Below are 22,261 nucleotides of genomic sequence, written 5' to 3'. Positions count from 1 at the left end.
GCCGGGGCTCCCCCCAGCACGTGACGGCGGCGGCCCCGCCCCCCCGGCCCGGGAGCCGCGGCCCCGGCGCGTTCCCCCGTGAGCAGAGCCCGGCCGCAGGCGGGGCGGCGGGGAGCCGTTCCCGGCCTTTCGGGAGGGACGCAGGGGTTTCACCCGGTTACCCACGTAAAGGCTCGGTAACCGCACGCCGGGAAGGACGCACGGGTTACCACCGACACCGCTACCCCCGGCGCAGGACGCCGGAGCTTTGTACTCCCTCCCCAGCCCCAGGCAGAGAAGCTGGGTCTCGCCTCTCCCTACACGTGCCGTCAGATTGCTACAGTACGTTACTGGCTCTGAACTACTAAAAGGCATGTTATTAATTATAAATATAAAAAGCAGTTACAGGGGGGTTGCTTAGGAGGATTTATAACCCAGCGCCCGAAGCTAAGACGGAGGAGATCCCCGCGCAAAGCCCTGAACACCGAAGCGTAAGCCTTCGTTTGCGCCACACCAAAAAGCTTACCCGGAATTGTGGCAAAATAGAGAGAGAGGGAGGAAAATACCAAGCACGGAGCAATGCGAGAGCAGCATCACTCAGGAGACAAGGGGGCGGATGCAGTCTAAGAACCCGGCCTCGTAGGGTAGGCCTTGTCGCTTTTCCTTCCCAGGTTTATCAGAGATATACTTTCCCTCTTTACAACACATACAAAAGACTCTCTCAGAATTCCCAGAACTTAATTTTCAACTGAAAATCAAGACAGTCTGACAGCTCCGGTTTTAAACATGAAACCAAAACCAGTAAAAGCGTTCCTGTGTTGCAAAACGCTCTCTCCTCTAACTGCAGTAACTAAGATCCAATATGCTGCAATGGTTATTTTATTTTCCTCCTAACTGACTAAAGGTACCACAACTTAGGGTTTTCTTCCCTTTTTGCGCAGAGACTGGCCTTCTCCTGAAAAGGCAATAAACCGGCTTCCAGATTCATCCTGGAAAAAGGAAAGAGGGAAAAAAGGCTGTTACCTCTTTGCTCGCTGCTTGTGCACAATGAAAGCTGAACCATCGTTAGAAAGAACATTCCATCAGAGCAGCAACTGACTGCAGGCATTTCACATCCTTAACCTACATAAAAACCACTTTCTTCCCAAAAATAAAATATGAGCATTTCTGTGACCTTCAGCCAACTGAAACAAGTATGCTTATACTGGCTTATTGAACTTGCATCAGGCCAACCTTTTTACACCAACAAGCAAGGACATCGGAGGTTGCTTTCACCTAACTCAAACCACTTTTTAACAAAAGTGCGCTGTGAAAAATCAAGTATGGAGAGAGGAACCACAAACTTGGACAGCAGTTCTAATGTTCTAATTCTGTGCAAAACTGGGAAGGATCCAACTTCATTTACCTCCTCGACTTTCTTAACTAGCGGACGTGAGTTTCTAATGAACGTGATTCTACCAATCTTGAAGTCATAGTTGGGTATTCCTCTGGAAAAGAAGCATAAAAATATTATGAAAGAAGTTTTATACCTACCATCCAATTGAACACAGTGAGACCTATTCGATGTCTGTCAGTATCATACCTACACTGCCTGCAAATTTTCATTACCAAATAATTCTAGAGTTAAACCACTGAATTGTTTGCTGAAGGTAGGCATACACTGCATGAAGTAAATAATCAGATACCGGAGCTGCTGTAGGACCTTGCCTGTGGGCACGTTTCCACAAAACCACACTTGTGGTTTCCACAGGGCCATGGACATGCTTTTCCACAAGGGTTCAAGTTGTTTTGTGACAGGCGTAAATGACAGAACACCCAGGAACCACATCCCTGCATACTTCCACTAAGTCCGAATTTTCTAAATTTCCTTCTAAGGAAAAAAAAAAAAAACCAACAAAAAAACAAACCCAAACCCACACATGGCTTGGCTTTGGTTATCCACCCAACTCAAAAAAAGACTTCACTTTATGCTAAACTTCACTCTAGAAAATTGGCAGGGTTCTGCTCTGTGCATCACTCAATCCAGCCCACCAGCCCCATCTAGGCCTGCTGCCTCTCCCCGCTTGTCTTCTATAGAACCAGAGTTGAGCGAGTGAGTTTTGGCAACAATTAACTTAGGATCTGCATCTTCAGTAGTCAGGGACCTCACAGTCAGTTTAGAAGATTAGACTATTTGTTTTCTAAATGCAAACTTACGAGGAAATTAGCTTCTTTATATTGCAGGAGCAGGAAAAAAAAAAAAAAAAAAAAAACAACCAAAAAAAACCACCAAAACCTCCGCTCAAACACTGATCCTTCAGGTGCCGACAACTGAATGAAACAGACATACCTTCGAATGTCTCCTGGTTTAATTGGCGATGGACTAGGCTCAACACCTTTCTTCTTGCCATCCAATCTGTTCCCAGAACCAGAGAATGCCTATGTATACACAACGAGTTTTAACGTAACCGTATCTGGTATTTGAAAGCCCACTGCACAGGGATACTATATTCTGTAAAGTCTTACTATCATTTTTATTTAATGATTTGATTCAGCATGTTCCTTTTTGGTACATATGAGCTGATGAACCCTGGGTACAGGAGTACGTTTCCATCTCCCATTTATAGGCTGCCCTTTTAAGGACAGCAAGTCACGCTGTTACTGGCTGTAAGCACCACAAAACATTTGCAGATACTTGCCCGTCAAACAACAAGCACCTCTAAGAACAGGTACTAGTGTTTTGCAGTTGTTTGGCACAACCTTCCCTCACCATTCTACAACATTGAGAAACCAGCAGAAATAGGGGACTTACACGAAATCCTATGTCACTCACATAACCACTATGGTCTGCTTCAACATCCTGTGAGGGGAAAAACAAGTTGGTTCATTGTGTTCATGTTGTGATATGCAGAACACATGAAAAGAGTTCCACATACTTCTGACCAAACAAAACTTCAGAAAAATCCCTTTCCAAAATCAACAGTGGACAAACAACTATCTCCTAAGTAACACAAGCAAAAGCGTCTGGTAAGTGAAGTTTAGTCTTAAGAAATTGTTTTGGGAAAAAAAATTTATGTTGGTGCTCACTGCTCCATCACAAGCAAGGCTGACTTCTAGGGAATACATTTTTAAAGAACAGAAGCTTAACCTACTGTGGTCTCCTCGTGTTGTGCACTTCTTTCTGGTTCTTTGTACCCCAAAGGAGCATCGAAATCCACCTATTTGCACAAGAAGCGTGAAAATACGCATGACTGATACATTTCTTTTACTCATAAGCTTTATATTACTATTCCTCAAAACTCCACAAACTATCACTCCATTTTGATCTAGAAAGAACTGAGGTTTGCTTGTTAAACATTTTAACTCAGAACTAAAAAGACTAAGCCTTCCAGGAATGAGTCTTAGCACATAATTGCAACAGAACAGTAAAACAGCACCCCACAATATCACTGGAGTTTGAATCAAGACAAGGCTGTTAAATAAAACTCAGATTATAAAACACTAAATGAAGCTGAACAGTAAATTCTAGGCACTACAGTCACCTGATGGTACATGAAGTGCAGCTCGAGACCACAGATGTGGTCACAAAGGTACATGAGGTACCCTCCAATGAGTCATCTTCCCTATCCCATCTGATTTTATTTTTCCTGCAGCGTCAGAGGTGCTTGGTGCACGGTGCTATCACCGAACGAGATGCCCTCTCCTTTTGGGAGGACAAAGTAAAACCAGACCTTCCACATCAGCTTTAACTTACGTTCATATCGCATTCTATGATGGACACAGCCTTATCCGGTTTGGTCTCCATTACCCGAAGCTCATAGATCTGAAACAGTAATGAATATTTTAAGATTGCACATTAAAGAGCTCAACTTATGTATAAGAAAAGCATATCTAAACCTTTCCCTTCAGATAGCTTCAAGAAAATCGAAATAAGTGCTCTTTAGGTTGAGGACTGGATACCGCAGGATTTCTACAGAACTTGCGAGCAAAGATTTTTAACTTAGAAGACTGCTATATGCTGGAGCTTGAGAACCTACCTTTTACTGTACCTTGCTGCACTCTTACTGTACCTTAATCTGCATTTTTGAAAACAAATTACAAATTCAGGATAAATTCTGTCCCTTGACTTGTAAAAACATCAACAGCACAAAAACTTACTTTCTCGTGAGTCAAAAACCAGTCTAAACAGCAGCTCAGGAGAAGACTTAACTGACCCCTTTTTTCTCCAATAGAAAGCCGATTGCGAAATGTACCATCTGGGATTACTTGTCAACAATACCGCACAGCTCTGCGCTGGTTGTTTTAGCACCAACATCCAACAACTGAGCTTAGTGTACAACCCGAAGTGATCAAATGTGCACATGCGCTGCCAAATACTCATCTATAAAATCTATCCACAGGATGTGGTCAAATTACTTATGTGGTCACATCTACTGAAATATAGCATACTTTTTTACATGAGGTAGAATTTATTTCCTCGAATTGATGGTATCCAAACAAAACTTGCGTGGATTGCTGTTGTATACTGTACCTTTTCATTGTAGTTGATGGCAATAACATCCCCAGTAGTTAGACAAGCGAAGTTTCTCAATGCATTTTCTAATCTTTGGAGTATGTTAAGATGAAACATTTGTTTTCAACGCAACATCAAAGCTTTAAAATTAATATGTTATAAAACTCTGGTCTCTCAAACCTGGTTTAAAAGTCATCGGTACTGTAGACAGCCTTTTAGTAAACATTAGGGCATACAAGTTCTTCTAAGGGACACTCAAACTCACTGGACTTTAAGCCAGGACTCACGCTTCTTCACTCCAGGCTACACTGTGTGCCAGCAGCTGGCAACACCTCTGTACATAAGCTCTGCATCCTTTTTAGTTTTCAGAGGAGCAGTAGTAGTTACCTACTACTGGAAGAGTATGAGCCGCACTGAAAAGCTAGCTCTGCTTCATCATTCCAATTTGGGTTAAACTCTTGTCCCCTGCTCCATAACTGAACAGGAAGGATACACAGCTTTGGGATTGGTGATGTCAAGAAAATCTGGACTCTGTGGCTGAAATTTTGAGTAAGTAGCAACTTGAAGATTAACGCTTTCCACTTGCACCAGGCCTCCCTCTTCCAGCAGCAAGTTCTGCATCATCTGCAAGAACGAAAACAAAGATACAAACCACTATCGACATGACGGATGTTTTAAATTCTCTTTCCTTGCGTATACCTATTTTCGCTGGGGCCACCATCTTCCTTGAAATGCACCAGTTTACTATGGTTTAATTTCAGGAAGAACAGTCAGGTCCATCTTAAAAAGCAGTTTGCTTTGCTTACTCGGTTAAACTCTCATGGAGGGAAACCTGAGCTGTGACTGAAAGCTGTTGTAGGAACATGACTAGCAAAGACACGCCCTTTCAGGAAACATTCTGCCTCTTTAATATTAAGCTGGCAACTCACTAATCCCACTCTTCAGGTTTTGACAGTTCAGCATGAGACAACTCACCCAGTGCGGAAGGTAACATATGCCCTCATCAGCCACAAATTCAAGCACTCCGCAGTGCGTCATTCGGTCTGAATTTTTATTGGTCAGCTTAAACAGCATCGGGTAAGTAATATTAAGTCGGCCTGGTGAGAAAGGAGAAAAAAATTGTATTTGTTAAAAGCCACTAACATATTTCTGAAGCTTTCAGAGATTGAACATTAGCAAGAGAATGGGCCAGACTATAGGAGAGGATTCCCCTCACACCTTTATTCCAATTCCTCAAAACTATAACTCCAGGAGAGAATGCAGATACAGGAATACTGTACTGCCATCGCACTTAGAACTTTAAATGCCTCTCCAACATTTCCCCAAGCTCAGAGGTGAGCAGGCAGTGGCTATTAGCAGAGGAATCTATTACTGTTATGTCCTTGTGCTACTATCAGTTAGCTCCTACCCAATGAATTTTAACAGGCCCTGCCTATTTTAAAATTAAATCCTGACTAAACTGACTTCTCAAAGAAATTCTATTAAGGCTAAAACTCGGGGGGGGTGGGGGGGTGTAACCCCTTAGTTAAAAAGGCCAATAAAGACCATTTATACTATGGGTTCAGTTATCTTTTTCCCCATTTCAAAGTTAATTATCACTTATTGTTCTTTAAAATAGATTTTGCTCCAGACAACAGGGTCCAGAGCAAGCAGGTTGAGATTAAGAATTTACTAGATTAACTGTAACCATTATACTGAGTACACTATTAATAGTTAATAAATATCAATTCATGCCTCAGGTAGCCCAACACTTCAGATGTCTGTGCTTGATGACAGACAAGCCTCATTAATTCTGACAGACAAAATACTTCCAAAATACATTTTTTGAACTAATTAGCCTCATATTCTCTATTTAAGTCAGATTTTAATAGATAACTAAAATACTGTGGAATTTGCTTATGCATTTGCTTATATTTTTAATTTGTTATTTCAGAATAGAATATACACTTACTGAGTTGATCCAAAGCTGATGGTGGCATAATTACTGCAGAAATTAATAAGAATATGAGATTAGGAAAAGTATGACTGTACAAAGAGTACATAACATACAATTTTATCATTCCTTTCTCTAAAACCTTCTCTAAAAAAAGGAGATTCTAAAATCTCCCGCAAATTAATTTTTGAGCCAGAGATTTCAGTAGAATCAGTCATGACAGATATACCCACTAGCATGGAGATTTCAGAATTTAATCAGGAAAAAAAAGAGCAGACAAGGTTTTACAATACCTAGTACTAAAGCAAATGTTTCCTAAAGGTAATTTTATTTGTTTGGGGTCATAGGTGCTCTTAAATCGATGCCAACTCAAAACAACATAGCATCAGTCTGACAGCCTGATAATTAAGTTGGCCAATCTATTCTCCTTGTTTAAGCTAAGTGAGGTACAACAAGGAGGGGAAAAAAGTCCTTAATCATAAATTTCCATGGCTCATAATGGGCCTAACATTTTAACAGAGGCTTTAAAAAAGAAGAACGTCTTCTTCTAACGCTCATAAACCAGGACTCACTCGGTAAGTTTTTAATTACACACTAAGCGATAAACCCTTCCTCCTTCCTTCGTAAAGCCCCACCCGGGGTGCTCCTCTCGCTCCAGCCACAAAGCCAACAGTACGTCCCCATGCTGCTCAACAATGTTTCTGCAGTCTTGGCCAAAAGCTGTATTACTTGATATTATTCACAAACACTCTTCCAACAGGTTATTAGTCAAAATAAAACATGCACATACTCTTCCCGCCTTTCTCCACATCTGACCTGTCATTAGGTCCGGCAAGCATGGATACGGAGAAGCAGCGGTATTGGGTTGAGAAGCGGTTCTGGAAAACCCGAGGGATGGGGTGATCAAACATATTAAAAGAGAACTAGGGGAGAAAAACACAAAGAGAAAGGTGTCTGAATAGGCGTCTCTGAAGCGCTACAGCGCTGACCGAAGTCTCCTGAAGCTTAGCCGAAGCCCCCGGAGCCGCAGGGCTGACCCCCCTCAGCTGAGGGGACCCTCTTTCCGCACGGCCTACGCGCTGCTCGGGGAAGGGTTTGTGCGTCAAACGCTGCGTGAGGAGACAGAAGATGGACGCAGCGCGCTTCCCGGCTGCGCCGCAGGTCGCGGCCAGCCCGGCCGCCCGGCCCCGCGCAAGGCCGCCGCGCCGCGGAGGAGACGCCGGCACCCGCCGGCCGCCCGCCCTCAGCCTGGCACCGCGCACCAGCGTCGCTGCTCGCCGGCTTCGAAAACGGGCTTCGCCGGCGGGCACCGGCGGGGGAACGGCCGCCGCCGCCGCCGCCGCTGAAGGAGCGCGGGGCCCGCCCAGCCACCCACCGCCCGCCCGCCCGCCGTGACTCGGCACTTCCCCGGGCCTCACCATGGTGAGGCCTCACTCAGCCGCGCTCGAGCTCCCCACAGGAATCGGCGGGGCGCGGGCGGGCGGGCCGGGCCGCTCTCTCGCCTGACGGGGCTCTGGCCGCCGCCGCGGGCCCCACCCCACGGCCCTCCCCCGCCGCGCTGCCCCCTCCCAGCGTGCCGCGCGGCGCCCGCCTCCCGGGCGGCCATTTCGTGTGAGGGCGGAAGGCGCGATCTCGCAGCCGCCTATGTGGCCATTGTGGAAGGCTCTTCTGGCCGCTTGGCCCTTCTCCGGTCACCGAGTGTTGATATGGCCGCTCCCGCCTCTTCGTCGGACTCACTTAAATGGCAAAGCCAACAATTCGCCCGCGGCAAAGATGGCAGACATGGCGACAAAAGCCAGAACGGTGCTTCCGGCTGAGATACTCCTAGGATTGGCCAGCCGCACCTGTCGCGACTCCCTTTTCCCAACCCCATTGGCGAGGGCCCGGAATGGGTTGGGCAGTTCGCCCAATCCGCTCTGCGAAGGAGGGACGGCCGCTTTTCCATTGGCTAGCGCGCCGTGACGAGAAGACCAATGGGAGGCGGCGCTGATTTGGCGCCCAGTTTGAGAGGGGGCGGCCCGTGGCTGCCGCTGTTTCGCCGCCGCTTCCCCGCCGCCGCCATGTTCATCTCCGACTGCCGCCGGGAGTTTTACGACGTGATTGTCAGCCAGGTGCGGCGGCGGGCCGCGACCGGGGAGGGCGTGGGGTAACACCGGCGTCCCAGCGGCGGGCGGAGCCGTCTCCCCTCAGGCCGCTCCCCGCGGGGCTGCGGCGGTTCCCGCCGCCTCAGGGAGCGGGGACGGTGCCGGGGTGTCCCCGGCGCTCTCGGCGGCGGCTGAGGCGCTCCGGTCCTCTTGGGGCCGTGAGGGGTGTGGGGGGCGGTAGTGCCCGCGTCCCCGGGGCTGCCGGGGTGGGGGCCGGCGGCGCGGAGCGCCGCTGTGGGGCAGGCGTAGCGCCCTGGGCCGCGCTGAGGGCGGCGGGCCCACCGGTGGCCCGGACTGTAAAGATACCCCTCCCGGCGTGTCTGCGGCGTTGGAAACCCGAGCCAAAGCTGCTGCCAGTGCGACGAGGCCTCGCCAGGGGTTTTACTCCCAGTTCACCTCCTTTCTCGCAAGTCCTTGGGGTATTCTTGTGGATCTTTTGTTTAACCAAGACGTGTCTAGGTCTATTTTTTTTTTCTTTATATCTCTTTAACCGTTTTGATGTTGTTTGCCCAGACACTAAATCTTGTATTCTGTCTTCTTTGAGGTTTCTCTTGCAGTCTGTCTTGTAGTAGGTCTGGTTGGCTACATTCATTTTTAACCGATAGTTTGTTAACTTCGTTCAGAGTGGATGTGTACACTGAAGTGGTAAAGCTTTTGTTGGACAGTCTTTTAGTATTTCTACCTGTGAAACTATATTATGGATTGTGCAAATGAAAGCATTTGCTTCAACTTCTCCAACTGTTTGCAAAATCTCAAAAAAAAAAAAAACCCAAACCCCACCAGATGAACTGTTTTGCCTAAATCAAGGTTATTTCAAGAGTTGCCTTGCTCCTATTTTTGCTACAGATTTTCTTTGGTCAAAACTGTTCCAGATCCCATGCTGAAAACTTGGGCCTTTCTAGAGGTGATGAAAATAGTTGTAGGGCTGACTAGCTTTGAACCTTCAAAACTATGTGTGGTTCATAGGAGTCTGAATAATTATGTTTCCTCAAAGCAGCTGACATATTTTGGGTATGTGGAGTTGTTTATTGTTCATATTTACAGAGATCCAAACCGGTTAATTTTGCTTGCAGTGTCTATTCAGAAGCAATCCTGTTTTATGTTTATGATGATCTCTACCTAAATTTCTTACTTCCTGATCTTACAGTGATCTACGCATTTCATGTACCAGCACGTTAGATTTGCTGCCTATGTTAATATATTAATACTGTTGTTCGATTATTTTTGCAGCGTGTTCTTCTTCTTGTTGCTTCAGATGTTGATGCGTTATGTGCTTGTAAAATACTCCAAGTAAGTCTTTGTTCATTATCATTGTAGGCTAATAGTAAAAGAAAAAATGCCTTGGGATCCTTTTAATAGGTTTGAACTGGGGAAAGGGTGAAGGCTTAATCTGCTCTTGTAACTGATTTTTTTCCATGAGTTACAACACTGAAAACTGGTAAGTCATACTCCCAAAGTTCATGTAGATTTGTCATTTGGGATGTCTTCAAGATAAAGGCTTGTATGAAATAGAATTATAGCATGGTATAGCACTGTAGAAGAGGTTGTTTCCCCTCACCTTTGCTAACAGCTGTTTGCTTCATTTCAGGCTTTGTTTCAATGTGATCATGTGCAATATACACTCGTCCCAGTATCTGGGTGGCAAGAACTTGAAACTGCCTTTCTCGAGCATAAAGATCAGGTGAAAAAATACTGGAAATTTTTTAAGTTGCAGGTCGTCTTATATAGGCATGCACTCCTTCCCTTTCCCCAACTTAAAATGTCCGCTCTTAAACTAATTATTATTATCTGTTACATCAAAACAGTGGTTAAACTTTAGCATACCAGTAACAAACTTGTCAAGTTTTTTATATCAGCTTAAACTAATGTGCTATAATTTTCCTAGCGTCAAATTAAGTTTGCACACAATTTGAGATATAAAAAGCAGTGGTATTGGATGTCCAACATACCTGAATTTGGTGTTTTGTCTTACAAATTTTTTTCCTCCTCAGAGACATCAAATATCAAAAAGTAAATACAAGTTTTGGCAATGATAAGTGCTTTGGAGGTTTTGTAAAAGTGTTTTCAGTTTTCTGTGTTTCCTGCTAATTGAAGTAAAAAGCATTCTGTGTTTTGGTTTTTTTTGCTTTTGTTTGCAGTTCACATATTTTGTTCTTATTAATTGTGGTGCCAATGTTGACCTTCTGGAGATCTTGCAGCCTGAAGAAGACACTTTTTTTTTTGTATGTGACAGCCACAGACCTATCAACGTAGTGAATGTTTACAATGACACACAGGTGAACGCTTTTCTTGCATAATAAAAATCTTCACGCAGTGTGGTGGTGGGTGGTGTAGTGCTTTTCTGCGTTTTGCTGAACTGCTTACAGTGTTAGCTAGTGGGTCAGGAAGCAGTATTAATGGACATTTGCAGTAGTAATGTACATGATCAGGAAAATAATCTGTTTTCAGTAATAAAATAGATACTGTTAGCAGTATGATAGTTGTCAGTCGTAAGCACCTGTTAATCCTGTTGCTATAAATCAAACTGCTACAAATCAAAGGATAAATGCCCTCCAGAATGTAACATGTGTTATCTCTCAGGATCTCGCAACACCTAGAATTTGAGTATTAAGCACAAATTGTTTGATAATGTGACTTTAACAAGCATAAGAAAATCGTAATACTTTCAGTAATGCTGTAAGAAAGGAATAGGTTTTTTATTCTTATTTTGTATAAATAAGCTTGGTCTTTGTATTAAAAAAGCAATATTTTTGTTATGCCAGGAATTGATCACAGTGAAAATGAATTTTTATTCTCTCTTACTAAGTATCTGAAGTATTCTCGTCATTTGAAATGCATTTTAATCACTAAATAAGATACTTTGTTTTAAATACATTTTTTCTTGCTAGATTAAGCTGTTAGTTAAACAAGATGATGATCTCGATGTTCCTGCTTATGATGATATCTTCAGAGATGAAGAGGATGAAGAAGAGGACTCAGAGAATGAAAGTGATGGGTCAGAACCTTCAGAGAAACGCAGACGTTTTGAAGAGGTGTGTTTTTGCTACTTTGTTGTGAAAAGAAGTAAAATAAAATAGTTATTACATATACTTTACATCATCATAATAATGACATTCGACTTTAAAAATTATGTTCCATTAGATCACCAATTCAAGCGTAAGGTTTAAAAATAATCTACTACAACCAGCAGAGTTTCACATACACAAAATGTTTATTTATCTGAACTGCACAGAAATATTTTCTCCATATAAAAAAACATGTTTTCAACTTGATTATGCATAATGCTGTCTTTGTGTAACCAGTGAACCGAAGAAATCTATCTCTGATTATGTGCTCTGGGCTTTTCAGTCTAGCAAAACAACTTACTTAGATATAAACGTTTTTTAAAAATAATTGTTTGAGAAGATAGACGCTCACAATTAATTTAGCAATACATTTTGTCTGTCCTTGTAGCAGTAAACTAACAGAAGTGTATTATGGTAGACAAAAAAAATTAAATTTGCCATATGTTATTTGTAGCATATTTTCTATTTATACCATACAAGGAAGCAAAGGCACAAGACTAAGCAATATTAAGAGACAGTTAAATGTAAAGACATTCTCAGATTTAATATATATTTCATATTATTTTTCTATTAACATTGTACATTTTTTCCTACTAATCCACAAAGGGCGCTAACTCAGCAAAAGCAGATATCAGAAATTCAAAGGAAAACCTATAAATAGTATATACAAAGCTATTCTCCAATCTGTTAAATATTTCACAAAGACCTTTTGATTTCTTTGAGTTATCAAGCTGATGATGCTATTTATGGAGCTTAAATATACAGCGAGTGCCTCTTTTTCTGAGCTTCATTAATTATCTCATCTTTATTTTTCATCAGTGTCACTTTTACGTTAGGAAATGGTACGATGCAATGTTGCTAGTGTTGAAAATACTGTGTGCTGGACATTTTATTTGTGATGATGACCTAAATAAATGCTAGCACAGAAAAGTGCCATGAGTTTATAAAAGTGTGTTCCTTGGAAAAATATTTGATAATACTACTTTTCTCATTAGAAGTTGTTAATAGGAACAATTCTTATTTTTAATGAAGACTTTAAGTCTTTTTAATGAAGACTTAGTCATGAAAGTATCTGGACAGGTGCTAATCTACTAGAGTATTTTTTCTAGCTTTTTAACATCCAAATTAATTTACAGGATGTAATAGAGAGAACAATGAAAAGACGACAAAGGCGAGAATGGGAGGCACGCAGGTGTGTTTAACTTTATGTTGCTTGTATCTCTTTTTCTTTCTCTTATTAATTGATTAAGATCTCGTTGAGAATACAAAAACATGATACTATGCTGCTTGATTTGCAAGATGCTTTAGTTCTAACTTTATTCAGAAAGTGGAGAGGGAGATTTACTATATAAAAATAAAACATTTAAGTGGAGGATAGTTGTAAATAGTAATTTATAAATTTGAGTAGCCATAGGTGCATTGCTTCACTTCTAAGTAGCTGTAGTATTCTTATCTTGTCTATCTTAGGGTGAAATTTGTGCTTCTGTTTTCTTCCTTTATAATCCCACTATTGTCAATAGGAATGAGCAGGAACAAATCAGCTAAGAAAATGGGATTTGAGGAATAATGATTTAATACATTTTTCCTTTTTACTTTATAAGTGCATTTCAGTGTGGTTTCCACATTGCTACTAAAATCTAATTGCCTTGCATAAAAACAATTTCTAGCCCAAGTTTAATTTTTTTTTAATTGCTAAAATGAAATTTAAATATTATTTCACAATTCCTGGCTTATGTTTTTAATTGGATCCAATGACCAGTTCACCACTTAGTCAAATGAGGTTTTTTTTTCCCTTTTTAGACGAGAAATTCTTTTTGATTATGAGCAGTATGAATACCATGGGACTTCAGTAAGTATAAACTCGTTTGCCATAAAAACACAAGGTGTCAATGTAAAGGTAATTGGACAATATCAAATGTTATAGTTACCTAATACAATGTTAAAGTTATCTAGTAATACTATACATTATAATAATATTATGTCTTGTTATTTTTATAACTTATTGTTATATATAAGATACATCATATACGTACAAGTAGTTTGACTTAGCAGTTTAATGTTTTCTGGTTGCGTACATCCACTTTTACCATTGATGAATTTGACACATCATAGAAACAGTACTGGTAGATGGGCAGACAAGATCCAGCCGAGTCACAGTGGCTAATGTAATGTTAACAGTGGGGGGAAATGATAAACCAGAACTATGTTGTTTGATATCTTTAATTCTGGTATAAAAAATTATGACGGAATTTTTTTAGGTCTTGACAAAAGTATCTATGTACAAAATACTCTCACAAAAAGACTTCAGCATGTAGGGAACTTGTTTGCCTTTCAAAGTTTTCAAAGTGTCAGGATATTTCAAACAATATTTAGGACATCAAACTCCTCCTTCTGTCATTTGGCCTCTTGTCTGGTTATTTTTATATTTTGTTAAGAGCTGCTTTATATATAATGCAGGTTTGCAGAGCTGTATAAAATATTTTTCTTTCTACTTAGTGTCTTAAAGTAAGACAGTGGCAGATTGTCAGACTCACGTGTGATTTCTAGAGCTTTAGTAACATGCTAGTATTTGGCAAATTTAACTGTGTTCTATTTGTTTAATGAAGTGAGAGTTCTGTGTTCGCTTATCTTCTCTTTTTGCTTTTCCCTCCTATAGTCTGCGATGGTGATGTTTGATCTGGCATGGATAATGTCTAAAGACTTGAATGACATGTTGTGGTATGTTTCCATTCTCATTTTTCATAGAGGCTAGAAGCTTAAACCCATAGTTAAGAGAGGCAAGATTTCCCAAAAGTATTTGATTTCGGTATGAGGTTCCAGTTTATTTCGTGAGTGGATGTATGTCTTGAATTGGAGGACACATCTGTGTAAATTAATTACAAGCAACCAATAGATTTTGCATGGAAAAAAGGGAGGATGGTACTGTATGTGCATGTCTGCTAAAGAGGGAGTAACAGTATATAGCTTTGTTATTAACTTCTGTGTACAGTTGGTGAACAGTGTTTCTGACTTCTTCTGTTACATAGTTAGAGGGTTAAACATACTATACTATACTATACTGGAATATCTTTTGTTTTAACTTTTTTTTTTTTTCCCCCCTTCCTCCCCCCCCCCCGCAATTTTAGGTGGGCTATTGTTGGCCTAACAGATCAATGGGTCCAAGATAAAATCACTCAGTAAGAAAGATTTTTTTCATTTATCTTTTATTTATTTATTTATCTGTCTTTTTAATTTTATTTTTAGGAGTAACTAATAGCAATTAATAGAAATCAGGAAACATATGGGAATTAATATAATACAAGATAATTAATAAACAGTGATTTTAAATATCTTAATGACTGAATGTCATCTGATGCCTTCCAAAAATTGGAATATACATCAGAAAAAACTGCATTTCCCTCTTCTACTATTTAGAATTTTTAAACTAACTTTAGTTTTCACAAAATTATAAAGCAGTCACTTCTGATCTGTGAAAAAATGGTGTTTAGTAGTAGTTTATGTAAATATGACCTTGACACAGTTTTATTAAAGCAAAAAAAAATTGTATGTTCTGTATCTTCCAGCTTCCTTTCCAGTTTTAGTTAATGAGTTTCAGATTTTCTCCTTTTTTTTCTTTTTTTTTTTTTCCTTCTTATTTCCGACCAGATATCATCAGAATTCTAGTAGTACATGTGTAGACTTTCATTCTGGTGTTCTGTTGTTACTAATGCACTGATGTTTTTAAGGAGATGAATGTAGTAACTAACTAATTTCATTGGCCAGTCCATATTGGTTTTATTTTAGCTTTAATTGCCTGCATGTATGGCTCAATATTGTTAAATAATATTCTTTCAATTTCGTTTGTTGGGGGGTTTTTTGTTTTTTTAAAGATGTATCTGCAGTTTTCAGGCTGCTGACTGGCCAATGTGTAATCTTTAGGAAGCATTTTTGTGTTCTCATAACCAAGTACAAAAATACACAGGAAGAAAGTGAAGTAACAAATTTGCTTTTATTTAAGAATGAAGTATGTGACTGATATCGGAATCCTGCAGCGTCATGTGTCTCGCCATAACCACCGCAATGAGGATGAAGAAAACTCTCTGTCAATTGATTGCATGCGAATAGCATTTGAATATGAGTATCCTTGCATAAGATCTGGGGAAAACTAACTCTACCCACTTGGTGAACCCCAGCTGAGTTTTTATCTAGGGGAAAAAAAGTCCCAGCACCATCTCTGCTGCTGAGAATGGAATTAAAAGAAATGGAAATTTGAATGTTTTGTTGAACGTGAGTCCCTCTTTCAATAGCTCATGTAGCTTCAGGTCAGCTTAACCTTTCAGAATTAGTTACAAGTCAGTGTTGCTCGTCTTGTGTTACGTGCACCTGCAGCTTCTAACTGTATCTTATGTAGTACAGAGATGCAATATATAAGGGCGACTGAAGACTTACCTATTAGTTGTGGAGTTTTGTTACTATTTGTAACTTCAAATTATATGGGTGTTTATAATTATTTTCCATAATTCCTGTTCAGTCTGCGCCTGGCACTTTATCAGCACTGGTCTCTCTATGAAAGTCTCTGTAACACTTCATATACCTCTGCTAGCCTTAAGCTTTGGTCCGTACAAGGGCAGAAGAGGCTCCGGGAGTTTTTGGCTGACATGGGGTGAGTTATAAAAATCTGGATCTCGATTAAAGGATCATTTTTCAATGAATTATGGGAAAATATTGAGAATATAGCTTGCAAGTACTCAACTTCTTAGTTTTTAAATATGATTCTGGGGCTCTGAGTAGGTTGCAGAGTCTCTCTGAGTGGAGTTATGCAACTTGTATCTTGGTGTATGAGGAATACTTCAGCTGTATGCTGTTATGGAATAGTAGACAGTAAGTAACCTATGCTTTCTCACATCCACTCTTCAAGGACTAAGGAAAAAAGAATGCAGACAAGCTTAGTCAGACTTGCTAAATTATCTAATATTAAAGAAGTCTTATGAAAGGAAGGCAAAATATTTGTTTCTTCTGGCATACCTATCAATGTGGGTTTTTTCCTTTCTGTTTTTAGTTTGCCTTTGAAGCAGGTGAAACAGAAGTTTAATTCCATGGACATGTCTTTGAAAGAAAATCTTCGGGAAATGATTGAAGAATCTGCAAACAAGTTTGGGTAAATGTTTTTAAATGCGAATGCTTTATCTGAAAATACTTTTCAGTTATGTTCAAATATTTTTGTATGAAGAGCATGTAACATCTTGTTTTAAAAACTATGGGTTTTAGATTGATAAAGTAATATTAGGCTCATTGCAAATGTTAGGGTATGATTTGTCTTCATGTTCTTAACATTAACATACTGAGGAGATGGCTGGTCAATGTTGATGATGTTGATAATGTTAATAATCTTTACTGGGTTTATTTCATTTTGCAGAATGAAGGATTTAAGAGTTCAGACCTTCAGCATTCACTTTGGCTTTAAGAACAAGTTCTCAGCAAGTGATATAGTTTATGCAACAGCTTCTCTCATGGAGAATATAGAGAAAGAGGGGCCTGAAACAACTAATTTCATTAAAGCTTTGGACAGTCTCTCCAGGTACTGAAAACATGTCTCTTCATTCTTTTATAACTTTATTTAGGGAACATGAGTTACGTATCTAAAAGATGCATTGATGCTTCATAAGCCTCTGAAGAAAAACCAAAATATCCCTGTGAAATAGTGTTTAGAGAGGTCTCACTTTTGTGTGAAAAGCTTTATTTTTATATGAAGGCATTTATTCTTTCTGTTGCAGGGGTAACCTGGACAAACTGCACCAAGGGCTGGACCTAGCCAAAAAGCAGTTACGTGCCATTCAGCAGACAGTAGCCAGCTGTATTTGCACCAACCTTGTAATTTCTCAGGGGCCTTTTCTCTATTGCTCTCTCATGGAGGTCAGAATTTTAGTTTTTGGCTGTCTCATAGTTGAATAACACTGTTTTCCTCACTGCTTGACTCAGTAAGAATGACTCTGTGAGAAATAACCTATTTATCTACACTGTGCTGTCCTCTGATGGGTCAATATTGGCATCTGCTCTGAACGTCCCAAAGGAAGAATCGGTCCTCTCAAAGGGGGGGGAGGGCTTCATACCAAAGTCAAGAGGGTGAGATCAAACTCCTGTATTGTGATGGTTCTTGTTAGTGTTCTTTGAGCCACACAAAACTTTAGACTTGTCGATAGATATTAAAATTAAATAAGTGGAAAAATCATCTTGGATTGTAATTGAAATAATTTTTCTTTTCCTAGGGCACACCAGATGTGAAACTGTTTTCCAAACCAGTGTCTCTGTGCCTGCTTAGTAAATACTTACTCAAATCGTTTGTTTGCTCTGTAAGTAAATCAAAAGCTTTCGACTAACTAACTTCTGGCCTGTGTAGTAGTTACTGTTCAGTTGGATGCTTGCAGCTGATTATTAAAAACATTATATGAAAATCTTAATAATGTGTTTCAGCTAATTGGTTGGATAACTTTAGAACATCTGTGAATGCTGCTCTAGGAAAGATATCTGCCTGGGAGACTTTGTAGCATTAGAAAGAGTTTTCATTACTAAGATACTTCCAATCTAAAAACTTTGTGTAATTTTATAAGTTTTGAGGGACCATATCACTAAATATGTACTTTGAAAAGGTAACCTGACAGACAAAAAAGGGCAATATTGTAGGACTGGTAATTGTTATCTAAAGATTTCTGTGTCTGTTTAAACAAAATCCTCTGATCTTTGCAACTAATGTAACTGAAATTAAGTTGCATTTACCTTTTGAGCTATTAGTTACACAATTCAGATAATGAGGTTTCAAGGTTGAGGACTCTCTTCACAGTGAGTGAAGTTCCTAGTTTGTAAATGAAATTTATGGTGGTCCATCATTGTCAGATTGCGTCTGTCTGTCCTCGTTTGGAAGTTAGACATGGTGAATGACTAGTCTGCTACTAGGAGCAGGACAGCATTTTTAAAACTCACTGCAAAACATTTACGTTAAGAACAGAACACTTTAAACAAACTCCTGCTTCGTTTACTGAAGTGTTTAAAAATGTTAAAATCTTCATAAGTATTTTTGGATTTAATTAAATTACAAAATTTGTTAAAGTTACAGCTTACTGCTGTAAAACAGTATGGCAAGGGAAATAATTTCTAGTGAAGACTGTGTTTGTCAATGTTTTATCTGTTGTATTTCAATGCAAAATTATTATTGCAAAAAATTAAGCCCAGTCCAAGTTTTTTAGATTCCTGTACCTGCAGTTCTTTTTTTTTTTAAGAGCTTTTTTCTTTACTGTAAATCATATCTTGTCTGTCTATATCGTTTCTGTGTTAAAATGGAATGCAAGATTGGAGAGGAATTAAATTTCAATTGGTCCTTAAAGTGATTTTTACTGTAAGAAAGAAGGGGATTAAGAGATTATATAAAGAAACCACCTTCTGTCGAACTGCATTATAGCTGTATCCTTAGATAAGTATTTGTAATACTAGCTCACACGGACAGCTGAAACTAAATTGTTTCCTGAGTTTTGTCTAACAAAGAGGCTTTCTGACTTCCAGACAAAAAACAAGCGCTGTAAATTGCTGCCACTGATAATGGCTGCACCAATGGATGTTGAACAGGGAACTGTGATCATGGTGGGGATTCCTCCGGAGACGGAAAGCTCTGACAAAAAGAAGTAAGCATATTGTTTAAAAGTTCTTACGAAAGGTTATCTATAGACTTTTCCTGTCTCTGAGCAAATATATCTTTCCTGTACCTATTTAACACTGAATATGTTGACTTGAATTGTATCCTTCTCAAAAACACTCTTTTTGCATATGGTATACTTTGAGAGAGGATACAGATGTTCCCCAGCTTCCTTGCAAGTTTTTTCCCTCCCTCTTAACTATTTCTTTATCTTAAAAGAGGGAAATAATTTACTACATGACCCATGATTTCATTTCGTAAGGCCTGCAATGTTAAGATTTTTGCACTTGAATAAATGAGATGTATGTTGAATACACCTGGAAGGCATTTTCAACTCGCAGCAAGGAAAAAGTTCCGTACTTCTCCCTTAGTAAATATATCCTTTTCTGTAATGCTCACTTGTATTTCTGTTCACCTTCTAGCTTTTTCGGAAGAGCATTTGAGAAAGCTGCAGACAGTACCAGTTCCAGGACTTTACACAACCACTTCGACATGTCCAGTGAGTACTGCTGCCTACCACCTAGTGCATTCACCAAACAGCCCGTTAGGGGCCAGTCTTTACGCAGGCTCCGTAATGCATGACGCCTGCAGACAGTCGTTTGTGTGTGCCTTGGATGCAAACAGCCAGGGTGTGTGTGTGATACGCTGTTCCTGAGTCTAGTGTAAACACAAACGATGTTATTGGTCAGTCTTTTGAAGTGCTGTCTTGTTGGGCAGAAATTATAAACTACTAAGATGAGGCTTGCGTATCTTTTTGAGACGATCTACATTTTGCATGGGGTAATGATTTTCATACATGCACTTCAGTTTAAAATCTATCAGGTTACCTGTGAGGGTTTTTGTATTTCACAGCCAAACCGAGGATAGTATTGATGTTATGAGATGCATTCTTTATTGCCTGTTTGAAAAATGAGATGCTTATGCAACAAGACTTGCCTATCTTTGTGTTTACAAAGGAGTCAGTTTTTAATAACACATACTTACGTATGCATGTTGAACATACAAAGAAGCATTCCTAGATTTAAAAAGTGGTAGCTATATCATGTAGTGAGCACCTAGAAATCAGAGTTTGCTGAAATCTAAGAGCAAAATAAACAATGTGCTCTGCATTTTGTCCAAATAAATAGTTTCTCTTTTTCCTTCTTAAAGTTGATTAAGAATATAAATAAGTATACTTGGAATTAATATTCTTGAAGTATGACATCTAATATATCTTTCAGTTGTTTGCATCTTGTAACAAAATATTTCATATTTTAGTAATTGAATTGAAAACAGAAGACCGGAGCAAATTTCTGGATGCGCTCATTTCTCTCTTGTCCTAATGGTAAGACAGTGTAAGGAGGATTAATTCAAAAATTAATTGCAAATCAAGTTAGTAACCAAATGGCATTCGTATATTATCTGTAGAATGTTCTAAGAAAATGCAGCAACTTCTAGTGAAAATATAAATGGGAGGTAAGAGTGTCTTACGAAGACAATTGTTTTTCTTTTTGGGAGGAGGCAGACAGCGTACAAGTGGATTCTCCTTAAGAGATTTAAGTTTCGTCATCCAGAAGCTTCTCTTCCATTGTTCTTAACTTTTCGTGGCTTTTTAACTTCAGCTAGAAAAGGAGCAGCTGTTTGTGTTGTGAAAGAAATGGAGATAATAGCTCGTTGTAGTTGATACTCTGTTACTGACTTTTTTTCTTTTACCTGCGATGGCTCGTTTGAGCTCAGGATGGAGTCTTGGCCATAGCAGTGCCATTCTTGGCTTTGATGTTAATGTAGAATTTGCATTTTTCTTTCACAGTGCTAAGTCTGTAGCCTATGTTGGTGTGTAGTTTTTATCTGGAATAAAGATGGGGATATAAGACTTCATTTGTAGTTGTGACTATTAGCTTCACACTAGTTCAAAGTCTGTTTTAAAGCTGCTTTAGGGCAAGACAGATTTTACTGTAGATCTGATGAGACTGTCAAATTGTTGCAGATGTCTTCAAATATTCACTACTTTTCCATGACGAACTATTTTTATTGGTTTGTGTGTGTGTTTATTCTGCAGTGATGGGTGGGGATAGCTTGCTTTCTCCCAGAGAAGAAGCCAAACTCTAAATTGTTTTGTAAAGTCTGTTCAGACGACCTGTAAGACTGTTTGAAAGTATATAAAGTACCTCATGGCTTTTTCATGCCTAGATAAAGATTTGGTCTTTGGTATTAACATGTGAACTAATCTCACAAGATTATCTTTATGATATATATACGAAAGCAAAGGAGTAAGATGAAGACTTTAACAAGTCTGTGAACGTTGGTAGTCCTAGCCAAATGACAATACGACTTATCTTTTTTCAATGGGTATCAAAGCTACAATTTCTTTTTTTTCTTCCATTCACTCAGAAGTTTGAAACAGTGGGTCAATAGCTGCAATTGTTGTTTGTTAGACAGCAGTCATGCATGGCTTCCAAGATTTCTACCTCTGTTTGTTTCTTTCTTTATACTCTGACTACTGATTGTTTCAGCTTGTCTTCTGCCCTTGTTACACAGTGGTGCTTTTCGGCTCCTTGCGCTGGAAGCTGAGGATCAGATGCTCTGAAATTATTTCTGATGTTCCAAAGTTCATGGTGCTGCAATTGTGATGTATCGTCTTGCTTTATCTTAAATGTACCGGTAGAGGCCTGGACTGCTGTTTTTATGCCTCTTGAGAGGTCAAAAGGATTTTAACCTTAGAACACAGATATTGAACACTGCTTCTTTGTAAAGATCCCATACTTGTAATGGCAAAAGGTGTCAACTAGGAGTATTTGCAAATTGGACTTCTGTTTGTCAAACCTGCTTTTATTAGTAGACATGCTCCTGTGATGTTTAGTTGTTGGCTAATAACAAAAAAAGTAGATTTTGAAGAAGCTCCATATTTATATTACCATTATATTACCATTCACATGTTATTTTTAAAATTGTATTGAATGCTTTTTATTTATTACTTTTAAAAGAAACTTTTGAATCTCTCCTCAA

General features: G+C 39.6%; 2 protein-coding genes across 4 annotated transcripts; one reads left to right on the top strand and one right to left on the bottom strand.

The window, feature by feature from the left end:
* Positions 1-334: 334 nt before the first annotated feature.
* On the bottom strand, positions 335-8,025 carry UFD1 (ubiquitin recognition factor in ER associated degradation 1). 3 transcript variants are annotated; one of them, XM_075515840.1, is made up of 12 exons: positions 7,843-8,025; positions 7,221-7,356; positions 6,423-6,455; positions 5,447-5,568; positions 4,965-5,095; positions 4,490-4,562; positions 3,713-3,781; positions 3,111-3,176; positions 2,771-2,818; positions 2,309-2,397; positions 1,385-1,466; positions 335-968 (listed from the first exon to the last, which is right to left on the bottom strand). In XM_075515840.1, the coding sequence occupies exons 1-12, from the start codon at positions 8,008-8,010 to the stop codon at positions 894-896; spliced, it is 1,092 nt and encodes a 363-aa protein (XP_075371955.1). In that variant the 5' UTR covers positions 8,011-8,025; the 3' UTR covers positions 335-893. The 3 variants fall into 3 exon arrangements, with proteins under 3 accessions (XP_075371955.1, XP_075371956.1, XP_075371957.1); XM_075515841.1 differs by lacking the exon at positions 7,843-8,025 and having other exon boundaries at positions 7,195-7,321; XM_075515842.1 differs by lacking the exons at positions 6,423-6,455; positions 7,843-8,025 and having other exon boundaries at positions 7,195-7,321.
* Positions 8,003-22,244, top strand: CDC45 (cell division cycle 45). Its single transcript, XM_075515828.1, has 19 exons — positions 8,003-8,515; positions 9,779-9,838; positions 10,137-10,229; positions 10,687-10,824; positions 11,437-11,580; positions 12,750-12,805; positions 13,414-13,462; positions 14,270-14,331; positions 14,739-14,789; positions 15,611-15,730; positions 16,124-16,255; positions 16,652-16,750; positions 17,009-17,170; positions 17,367-17,505; positions 17,859-17,942; positions 19,147-19,265; positions 19,699-19,775; positions 20,534-20,600; positions 21,794-22,244. Exons 1-18 carry the CDS (start codon positions 8,378-8,380, stop codon positions 20,596-20,598), a joined length of 1,788 nt encoding a protein of 595 aa, XP_075371943.1. The 5' UTR covers positions 8,003-8,377; the 3' UTR covers positions 20,599-20,600; positions 21,794-22,244.
* Positions 22,245-22,261: the final 17 nt, after the last annotated feature.

This window comes from Mycteria americana, chromosome 13 (genome assembly GCF_035582795.1).
Source record: "Mycteria americana isolate JAX WOST 10 ecotype Jacksonville Zoo and Gardens chromosome 13, USCA_MyAme_1.0, whole genome shotgun sequence".
In the NCBI taxonomy this organism is placed as follows: domain Eukaryota; kingdom Metazoa; phylum Chordata; class Aves; order Ciconiiformes; family Ciconiidae; genus Mycteria; species Mycteria americana.
Note: the sequence above shows the minus strand (reverse complement) of the source record. Positions and strands in the feature narration are given on the sequence as shown.